At 62.1% G+C, this 9,764-nt stretch overlaps 3 protein-coding genes across 12 annotated transcripts in view; all 3 read right to left on the bottom strand.

Annotated features, from left to right (window-relative positions):
• Window positions 1-55, bottom strand: part of PDLIM7 (PDZ and LIM domain 7) — a 19,789-nt gene extending 19,734 nt beyond the window's left edge. For all 10 annotated transcript variants that reach the window (XM_014947965.1, XM_014947971.1, XM_014947973.1 and 7 more), the window contains exon 1: window positions 3-55. The gene's annotated coding sequence lies outside the window, so the exon portion shown is untranslated. The remainder of the gene's footprint in view (window positions 1-2) is intronic.
• A 291-nt stretch (window positions 56-346) lies between these two features.
• DOK3 (docking protein 3) lies at window positions 347-3,822 on the bottom strand. Its single transcript, XM_014948286.1, has 5 exons — window positions 3,311-3,822; window positions 1,688-1,981; window positions 1,453-1,546; window positions 1,200-1,372; window positions 347-1,118 (listed from the first exon to the last, which is right to left on the bottom strand). The coding sequence occupies exons 1-5, from the start codon at window positions 3,785-3,787 to the stop codon at window positions 387-389; spliced, it is 1,770 nt and encodes a 589-aa protein (XP_014803772.1). The 5' UTR covers window positions 3,788-3,822; the 3' UTR covers window positions 347-386.
• DDX41 (DEAD (Asp-Glu-Ala-Asp) box polypeptide 41) lies at window positions 3,043-9,549 on the bottom strand. Its single transcript, XM_014948285.1, has 17 exons — window positions 9,395-9,549; window positions 9,208-9,306; window positions 8,959-9,118; window positions 8,805-8,879; window positions 8,385-8,445; window positions 7,656-7,792; window positions 7,332-7,404; window positions 7,002-7,155; window positions 6,754-6,890; window positions 6,390-6,552; window positions 6,158-6,289; window positions 5,906-5,977; window positions 5,541-5,637; window positions 5,033-5,182; window positions 4,808-4,879; window positions 4,524-4,634; window positions 3,043-4,263 (listed from the first exon to the last, which is right to left on the bottom strand). Exons 1-17 carry the CDS (start codon window positions 9,416-9,418, stop codon window positions 4,127-4,129), a joined length of 1,854 nt encoding a protein of 617 aa, XP_014803771.1. The 5' UTR covers window positions 9,419-9,549; the 3' UTR covers window positions 3,043-4,126.
• Between the last annotated feature and the right edge of the window lie 215 nt (window positions 9,550-9,764).

A 9,764-nucleotide genomic window follows, 5' to 3' on the forward strand; every position in this document is an offset into this window, starting at 1 on the left:
CCCGCGGCCGGCCGGGGCCCCCGGCGGAGCGGGGCCGAACGGGCGGCGCCGCGGCGGGGAACGAAGCGGTTCGGGCGGGCGCGGGGCTCGAACTCGGGGACCGCCCCCGCCTGGCCAGGCCCGCCATTATATAGGGTGGTGAGGGGGCGGGAACCGGCGAACGACTCGGCCAATCACGACGCGCTCCTGCCGGCCTGCAGGGGCGTGCACAGCGGCGCCCCCTGACGGGGAGGCGCGGGCTGCCCCCGCCCGGCGCCCATCCCCGACCCCGTTCCGGTGTCGGTCCCTGCACGGACCCCGGCACTCCCCCCTCCGCAGCACCAACAGAGCCCAGCCCGGCCCAGGATGTTTATTGACTGCACCATGTATGGCATCCAGCCCCAGGTTCAGGCCCAGTCCCGCCGGCCGGGGGTTTCCCTGCTGAGCAGCCGCACAAGCTTGGCCCGGAGGTTGCTCGGGGGCTTGTGCCCAGGGCGCTCCGGTGGCACCTCCTGCCCCCAGCGCTGCTCAGGGGGCTGGGGGCTGCTCCGTGGCAGCTGGGCCAGGGCAGCCCGGTTGTCATAGAGGGGGCCCACCTCATTGCTGTGGCCCTCAGGGGCCTGCCGGCACCCCAGCTCCCACTGCCCATCCTCCTCTTCCTCCTCCTCTGCCCTGACAGGACCCAGCTCTGTGGTGAAGATGTTCTCATAGAGATGCTCAGGGGGTGGCTTCCCTGGGGCCCAGGGCTCACCAGGGCCTGGGGGCCCTGGCCCAAAGAGGGGCTGCTGGCCCCGGGCAATGGAGGCATAGATGATGGGGGCTGTGGCCTCCGTCTCCGGTGGGGGGAAGCGGAAGCGGCTGGCAGGGGTGTGGGAGGCAGGCTGTGCCCCGCCAACGGGTGGGCTGGGTTGGGGCTCCTCATCCCCGGGGCCCCAGGGCTGGGACTTGAGGCCCTGCTGTGCAGGGAGCTGGGGGTCTGGGGCACAGAAGAGCCGGGGGTCTGGGGCTTCCTTGGCCTGCTGCTTGGAGGTGATGGCGGCGGACACAGCGCGGCAGAGCTCCGAGGCCTGCGGGGTGCTGAAGGTGAAGGTGCCCTCGCCAGAGTCGCTGCGGCGGCCAGCCTCGAAGGAGAAGACAGTCTGCGGGGCCAGAGAGCAGGGTGAGGGGCTGGCATCCACTCTGGATAGCCAGCAGCCCCGAGGAAGGAGGGGGACACCCACCTGATCCTGGCCAAACTTGCGGAGGAAGGGGTAGGGCCAGGTGAGCAGGGGCTGCCGGGACTGCGGGTCCTTCAGTGTCAGGCTCTGGGGAAGGGCTGAGAGCAGGTAGTGCCCGTGCAGGCCACAGCGGGTGGCTGCCTCCGTCTGGACCACCAGCACCGGGAATTCAGTCACTACGGGAGCAGAGCAAGGCAGTGGGTCAGCACCAGGGCACCAAGCTAGAGCCCACCCCATCTGCCACCCCTGCACCTACAGTCCTGCCAGGAGGAGTAGAGAGTGTTCTCCTCCATAGGGACAGCGGGGCTAGGCTGGGTCCTGGCACTGCTCTGTGTCGTCTCCTTTGCACCCTGAAACAGAGGGATGTGAGCATGGACCCCTGACTGGGGGAACACAAGCTCCCCTGGCTGCCCACATACCCCAGAGCCCGTTGGCTCCCCCATGCCAGGAGCAGGATGAGGGGTCCTGGCTGTGCCCGGACCCCACAGTACCTGGAAGGCCAGCTGGCAGAGCTGGGTGATCCACTCATCCCGCTGCTCAGATGCCAGCAAGTAGCTCTTCTCCGTAGTGGTGAGGTAGAAGGCAGCAGTGGCTTTGGGGCAGTTCTCGGTGCCTGCTGGGCCCACGGAGACGCAGTCGGAGAGGCGGATCACCCGGCGGGCACACCGCCGCAGGGAGGTCTTCTCCGGTGCCGTGCCGTCATCCCGCACGTCAAAATTCTCCATGCGGGCCACGCCGGAGGGGCTGGCAGCAAAGAGCTGGGCTCGCATCTTCCTCCAGAACCTCTGTGGCGGGAAGGGCACAGGCAGGGGGGAAAAAAGGGTCAGCAACGAGCTGCATGTTGCATCCGTGCAGCACTGCCCTCCTGCAGGGCTGGCAGTGCTCGGGAAGAGCTGTGTGGGGCAGGAGAGGGCACAGGAGGTCCCTGCCCACACCTGCTGGGCGCTGCGGGAAGGCATGGAGAGCTGGGGCCAGCGCAGACTCCCAGGGCTGGGGGGCAGGGCTGTCCCAAAACTGGGTTGAGGGGGGGGTGCTGTGCCCCGAGTGAGCTCAGCGTGGCTTTCTGGGTGAGTCACGCTTGCTCCCGGCTCGCCGAGCACCAGGTCCTGCTCTTTGTTCCCCACTGCAAGTGCCGGCCTGCCGCCGCTGCAGCTGAGCTCCTGAGCTGCTCTCAGGACAGACCCCCCATGCAAATTAAAGCCATTTTGAGCAGCTGAGGCTCCTGCAGGCGGCCTCGCATCTGCCAGGCCCTGCAGCTCGCTGCTTCCTCCCAGGGGAGGCTCTGCGGCACCAGCACCTTCCCAGCCCGTCATGGGATAGAGGGGGCACGTGCCCCCACGCGCCTCAGAACAGCAGGGCCTCCACCCCACAGAAAACAGATGCACCGAGCACCCAAAATACCCACCGCCGCCAGCCCACCTGCCTCCTACGCGCAGCAGGGCACCTGCACCACGCACGCAGGGCCTGCCCGCTTCGCTTCCAGGACTCTGCCCTCACTTGGTGGGGAGATGAGAGCGTGGTTGTAGCCCCAGCACATCCATCGAGCCCCCCCAAAGGGCACAGCCCCCCTGCCGTGGCAGAAGGGTTGCCACTAAGGCATGGCCAGCGGGACCTGCGTCACTAACACCCATCTTCACCCCACGAGGACTCCCACCATGTCACCCATGCCATACCCAAAGGGCTGTGGCACTCAGTGCCCACTCTGAGGGCCCAGGACAGCAGGGCAAGCCAGGAGGGGTGCCCCACGGATGGCAGTGGCTCCCCCAGGGCCAAGGTCATGGAGGGCTGGGCACAGAGCCACATCCCACGCGCTGCCCCGCTCCCACACACACGCGCTGGAGCTGCGCCTCGTTAACACGCGTTTATTGTTTCATTGCGAATCACACGGTGACCAAGCGAGAAGAGGGACCCCGAGCAGGTGCCTGCATGGATGAGTCCCCTCGGCCACAGGGAGTCCTGCTCCTGGGGCTGCAGAGTCCAGGACGCCCCCAGAGCAGCTCCAAGGGGGTCTGGCTCCAGTCCCCCCATCCCAGGCTGCCAACGGCCTGACCCCAGGCCCGCCGTCAAGATAAATCAGGACAAACCCTGCACCCAGTCCCGAATCTACTCTTTACCTTCCCAAATTTGCAGTGCTGCACATAGAGGATCCCATCCTTCACCGGTCTCTCCATGGGCCCAGTGCCACCCTGGCAGCCAGCGCAAGGATCGGGGACTCGGGCTACCAGCAGCGGAGAAAATGTGACTGCTGCAACCCAGGCAACTGCATGGCGCAGACTTCCTTCTCGCAGCAACTTCCCCTTTTTTGATGTGTGGGATGAGGGGCAGAGGCTGGGCCACGGGAGGTGTTCATCTGTCCGCCCTCCCCCTCGCAGAGGGGCAGTGGGGCAGAACACTGTGGGGCAGAGCACAGGAAGCGCCGAGGGGACTTCCCAAGAGGAGCACAGCAGGCACCGCCTCGCCACGGCTGCATCCGAGCGAGTTCGGGGGACAGGGGAACGGCCACCAGCTGAGGAGGCACAAAACCAGGTAAAGGGGGTGGTCCTGGAGGGATCGAGGGGCTTTGGCGGGGAACGATGTAAGACCCTGGCCATGCCACTGCAGAGGGCTGGCAAGGGCAGCAGGCAGGTGGCCACAGACCTGCCACCACACCTGGGGCTTCCTCTGCCCCTCGGGCATCGCTACCTGGTTGCCCAACGCGCTGCTGCCATAACGGGCTGTTGCAGCACAGCTCCACACATTTCCTCCCGGGCCAGGAGCTTTGCAGGCCAAGCTGGCAACAGCCCCAATAGCCAAGTGCCTGGAAAAAAGGAGCCACAGCAGTACAGGAGAAGCCCCTGTGTTTGGGAATGGCGAGGGCAGCTGGGCTGCTGCCCCAGTCGAAAAGGAAGGCAGGCTGGCACAGGGGAGTGCTGGGCAGCACGCTCCCCAGGCTAGAAGTCCATGGAGCTGTGGGCCAGGTAGTCCTTGCGGCCGATGTTGCTGACTTGCTTGGTCTGCATGGCCTCCAGCTTGGGGCAGTCGGTGATGCGATGGCCCAGGCCGCCGCAGAAGGCGCAGCCCCGCTCGCCTGCAACAGGAGGGAGGAGGTGAGGGGCAGCTGGGCCACACCAGCAGAGCATCCCCCCACCCCAGAAGCAGAGGGGCTACACCAGCATCTCCCCACACTGCCACAGCAGGGGACAGGCCACATGGCCAGGCAACAACAGCCCCGAGGCAGGCAGGAGCTGCCCCAGGAGCCCAGATTGATGCGAACTTGGGGTCCTGTCTGCAGCCCAGCTCTCTCAACAGCCCTGCAGGACACCCCTCTGCCAGCCTGGGGTCTCTCACCTCCAATGTCCAGCATGGTCTCATCCCCACAGTGCAGCACCTGGAGCACGGGTGGCACCTTCTGCTTGGCCTCCAGGAGCAGGGCCTTCAGGTCCATCAGCACCGACTCATCTGGTGGCAGAGACAGGGATCAGACACAGACTGAGCAAGGAGGACCATCCTGACTCATCCCTGCTCTCTGAGGAACACCCCCCTTGCCAAGGCAGAGGCAGATCCATCACCCAACTGCCTCCTACAGCTGCAGCCCCACCACCAGCAGCCCCCAGCCCCATGCTGGTTCTCACCACAGGCCTTGTTGATGAAGGTGGTGGCAATGCCAGTGTTGCCCGAACGGCCCGTACGCCCGATACGGTGAACTGTGGAGAAAGAGACAGGATCAGGCCTGGGCGAATGCAACGTGACAGACCATCCCTGTCCCCAGACACTGCAGAGACAAGCGTAGAGCCTTGCTGGCCTCTGCACCCACCCCACCATGATCTCAGTGGTCCCCCACGGGGCCCAGTCCCCACCATAGTTCTCAATCTCCTCTGGCATGTCGTAGTTGATGACGTGCTGGATGGCTGGGAAGTCCAGACCCTTGGAAGCAACATCAGTGGCAACCAGGACATCTTTCTTCCCATCCCGAAAGGCCTCGATGGCTTTTGTCCGTTCTTCCTGATCTGTAAAGGCCCAGCAGAGAAGATCAGCACGGGCAGAGCTCCCAGTCCTACCTCTTGCGGCAAGCACTACGGCCTCAGAACCAAGCACGGCTCAACCAGCGCTCCCCCAGTGAGAGAAACTATGGAGCCCTTCCCCAAACAAAGGAGCAAAGGGACCTCTAGGTCCTGTAGGGATCTGCACTGTGTTTATACCTGCTACATACAACATGGCATTCGCTCCTGACACCACCACAGCCCTTCCTCACACCACCACAAACAGCTGCACCCTGGGACCTCCCAAGGCCACATACCACCCTGGCAGGAACAGGGTCAGGCAAGGCCACAGCACGGCCCGGCCTTCCCCGACACCCTCACTGACCTTTCCCTCCATGGATGGCCACAGCTTCCACACCCTTAAGCAGCAGGTACTCGTGGATCGCATCAACATCCGCCTTCTTCTCCGCAAAGATCAGCACCTGCCGCAGCACAGACATCATGGATGAGCTGCGTTTCTGCGGGGTGGCACCCCCAGGAAACCCACTTCCCCTCTTGCTGCACAGAGCACACAACAGCTCTGGGCCCAGGACCTGGAGCACGGCTCGCTCACACACCTACCCCACGCATGGCAGAGCCCTGCAGCATCACAGCCGTGTCCCCGCTGCCAGCTCGACCCATGCCCGAGGGCTGCTGTGTGCCCACCCTGCCCTCAGCCACGCTGCCAGAGCAGCTGGAGCAACTACTCACGGGTGGTGGGGTCTTCTGCAGGCACTCAAGGAGGTACACCATCTTGGCCTCCTCTTTCACGTACTCCACCTCCTAGGTACAAGCACAGGGACAGGTCAGGCCGGCAGCAGAGAAACTGCCATTTCTCAGGATCCCTTAACTTGTTGGAAGGAGGGCCACGAACCACAGCTCCCTGACAAGGGACGCATCAAGTGCCCTCATGAACAGTCCTGGCCTCCCACACAGGCATGGGGGAGCACCCAACTACCTCACCTGCACAACGTCCAGGCTGGCAGCACCTGCTCGGCCAACGTTAATGGTGATGGGCTTCACCAGGGCACTCTTGGCAAAGTTCTGGATCTTCTTGGGCATTGTAGCACTGAAGAGGAGGGTCTGTCGCTGGCCCTGCACAGGGAACACAGTGCAGGCAAGGATTTAGCATTCACCCAACCAGGAGGGTGCAGGGATTGAGCTTCAGGGTGCTCATACAGCGTCAGCTCAGTACCTTGAAGTAGGAGAAGATGGTACGGATGTCCCCCTCGAAGCCCATATCGATCATCCTGTCAGCCTCATCCAAGGCCAAGTAACGGCAGATGTCCAGGCTCACCATCTTCTTCTGCAACAGGTCCATCAGGCGGCCAGGGGTTGCCACCATCATGTGTACACCACTGTGGGACAAGAGGTGGCCATGGTCAGGCACTTGGATTCCTGTCCCACGCAGTGATACGTAGGGAAGGTAACACCCGCTTGGCATGTCACCTTCACCCTCACCTTCCTGAAGGCATCCAGCCCCTAGTGTCACCCCTTAGTCCCCTGCCAGAAAACAGAGCACAGCTCTATCCCCAAAAGACTCCACCACAAAGTCTTACTGTTTGATTGTCTCCATCTGCTCCTTGACAGACATGCCCCCGATGCAGAGGGCGCAGCGCAGGGGGGGCAGGCCGTCCTCCTGCAGCAGGCGGCAGTAGTACTCAATGATGCCGTGGGTCTGCCGGGCCAGCTCCCGCTGCGGAGAGAAAACAGTCATTCCTACACCTCCATGCAAGGATGATCAGGGATTGTCACTAAATATCAATCAAAGCTTCCTCCTGCACGTCACTGTGCTCCCAACACTCACCGAGGGACAGATGATGAGTCCGTAGGGTCCCTCTCGCTTAGAAAATGGCAGCCTCTTCTCCTGCTCCAGACAGAACATGATCACCGGGAGGGTGAACACCAAGGTCTTCCCAGAGCCAGTGAACGCAATGCCAATCATGTCCCTTCCCGAGAGGCTGGCAGAGAAACGGGGCCGATGGTGAGGAGGAGCATCACAGAACGGCTCAGACCTCCAGGGCTGAGCAAGGTGACAGGGCACATCTGTCACCAGGGAAGAGCAGGTGGTACACACCGCTGGGTGGGCTCTAGGCAGCAACCTCTCCCCACTCTGGGATGGGGACAGAGCACTCACATCGTGGGGATGCCTTGGATCTGTATGGGTGTTGGCTGCTGGATTCCTTTTTTCTTCAGGCCCCTCAGGATAGCTGTCAGAGAACAAAGGACACACACACTGATGACTGAAGTCTTCTCCTGCTTTCCCTCCTACTCATGTCCAGCTCTTCCACCAGTGATAAACACCCTCGAGCCAGCAGCCGGGTGTCACAGCCATCGTTGGGAATTTCAGCTGCGACCCCACTAACACTAAGCACCGAAGATCTGACAGCTTTGCTCACTGATGCACATTTCCCAGGAGAATGCTGTCCCCCCACCCTGCCAGGCTCCTCTCCCAGCCCACCTGCTGGGAACTTCATCTCCTTGAAGCTCTTGATAGGGGGTGGGATGCCTTCTCCCTCCACTAGGATGTGGTACTTCTTGCGCACACGATCATGCCGTGCCTCCGACATGCCCAGGATGTAACGAGGTGCTTTCCAGCTGCAAAGACAACAGAGAAAGGTCATGGTGCAGAATGAGGTTGGGGCTCCAGAGCCAGCAGCCCCCTAAAAGAAGTCCCTGTCAGGCTCTGAAATCCCACCAGGGAAAACAGGTAACCTCAAGGGGCATCACGGTGAGAGCACGGGAGCAGATCCAAGACAGTTCTATGCATTAAACCTTTCCCTACAGCCTCAGTAAAAAGTCCCAAGCTTGCAGCTGAAAGCAGTCTACAGATGGTAGACAGAACATGCCAAAATCTTTTGGACACCTCCTGATCATCTCTCTGACGCTGCCTCGAGCAGTGCTGGCTCTGTGGGCTCACCCAGTCTCTTCCTCTAGCTCAGACACCTCCAAAATCTAAAGATCTACCTCAGGTCTAACATAAACATATTCTAGAAAATCTTGATTGTACATAAAACAACATCTAAGGTGACTCAACAGCCTTCAATCGTATGCACAGCAGCAAGAAGCCAGGCAGCAGAGCAAGAGAGAAGCCAATGCTCCTCCCGCTAGGCTGCACGGCTTCTAGTTCTCTTCAGACACAAGGAAGCGACGTTTTCAGAAAAAATAACCTCTGTACTGTGAAATGTACCTGGTTTTAATCGGATCATCGTAGGTGATGCCCTTTGCCATCTCCTTCACTGACATCAAAGCTGCAAGAACAAAGGCAATAGGATCAGTACAAGCTCTCCACATTTAGGCACACATAACTTCAGTGGAGAACTACTCAGGCAAAGGGTTTGGGAGATTGTGCCCAGAGAGAGAGGAGGAAAAGCAGCACCCCTGACAGCCCCTCTGGCTACAGGAACACCAAGTGGCACAGCCTGCCATGCACAGGGGCCTGACACAGCAACATCCCATCTAAAGCAGTCAGCTGGATGCTGACCAAGGGGTCCTGTTGTGATCTCCCATCCCGTCCCCAGGTGTGAACGTTCCCAAGTGTTGCAAGGCAGGCAGCACTCCTGAGCGCTCAACAGACAGGTTTGAGAAACATGGCACTCCCACCACTCACCTCGGCCCTCTGCCACGCTCTCCAGGATCTTCTCTTCCTCCTTCAGCTGCTTCTCCTTGGCTGACTCCTTCCGAGCTTGGGGGAAGAGTCAGGGAATCAGTGAGGTGGTTTCAGTCCCCCACAAAAGCCACCGGCCCTACAGCCACTCCCCTACCTTCCGCCTTCTCCTTGAGGTGCTGGTGCTGGTCCAGGAGGCTGATGTTGGACTGGGGCCCCAGGGGGATGTCATCCTCGTCACCCCGCTGCTCACTCCCGCTGTCCCGCTGCTCGTCCTCCGACACCACCTTCCGCCGCATCTGCAGCAGCTTCTGCAGCTGGAAGGAAACGGGTGGAGGCGGAATGAGAGGCCCCGAGCCGGGAGGGACGCCCGGAGCCCTCCCCCGGCACCGCCAGGCCCCGTTACCATCTGCTGCTTGCGCTGCTTGACGGGCACGTAGGGCACGTAATCGTCATCTTCCTCCCCGGACAGGTCGGACGTCTCCGCCGCCTCCTCCCGCTGCCTCTGCGGGGACACGCGAGGTGAGGCCGGACCGGGACGGCACCAGCCCCGTCAGGGCTGCCGGTACCGGCCCGGCTAGGCCCGGCCCTACCTTCCGCTCGGCCCCGGGTTCCATGGCGCCGTCTCCCCGCAACAGCTGTGAGGCCCCGGATGTACATCCGGCGCGCCGGAAGTGACGCTTTACTTGGCAGTGGCGCCGTCGCCTAGCAACGCGTTGCCACGCCCCCCCCAGCGCGGGAGCCGGGGCCCGACGGGTCGCCTCGGCGGCCAAATTTGTGCAGAAGGCGCACGGCGCCTCCCCCCTCTCCCCCCCGCGGCTCCCCCCGGCCCCGGCGCGGCAGAAAGCAGCAGACAGCAGGGTTTAAATAAAATAAAAAATTAAAAAGTTCTTTATTGGGTCCAGCACGGTCATTCCCCGCGGCGCGGGGAGCTGGGCACCCACGGAGAGGGGGACAGGACGG

Source organism: Calidris pugnax, unplaced genomic scaffold (assembly GCF_001431845.1).
Source record: "Calidris pugnax isolate Ruff unplaced genomic scaffold, ASM143184v1 scaffold27, whole genome shotgun sequence".
NCBI classification, from domain to species: domain Eukaryota; kingdom Metazoa; phylum Chordata; class Aves; order Charadriiformes; family Scolopacidae; genus Calidris; species Calidris pugnax.

Bases quoted from the DNA above. Each gene is read 5' to 3' on its own strand.
- DOK3 (XM_014948286.1), bottom strand. From the start codon at position 3,787: ATGGCCAGGGTCTTACATCGTTCCCCGCCAAAGCCCCTCGATCCCTCC. The intron at 1,982-3,310 runs GTAAAGAGTAGA...TTCCCGCCACAG, and splicing joins AGCACTGCAAATTTGGGAAG to AGGTTCTGGAGGAAGATGCG. The intron at 1,373-1,452 runs GTAGGTGCAGGG...CTGCTCCCGTAG, and splicing joins CTACTCCTCCTGGCAGGACT to TGACTGAATTCCCGGTGCTG.
- DDX41 (XM_014948285.1), bottom strand. From the start codon at position 9,418: ATGGAACCCGGGGCCGAGCGGAAG. The intron at 5,638-5,905 runs GTGAGTAGTTGC...GTGCTGCGGCAG, and splicing joins TGCAGAAGACCCCACCACCC to GTGCTGATCTTTGCGGAGAA. The intron at 4,264-4,523 runs GTGAGAGACCCC...CTCCTGTTGCAG, and splicing joins GACCATGCTGGACATTGGAG to GCGAGCGGGGCTGCGCCTTC.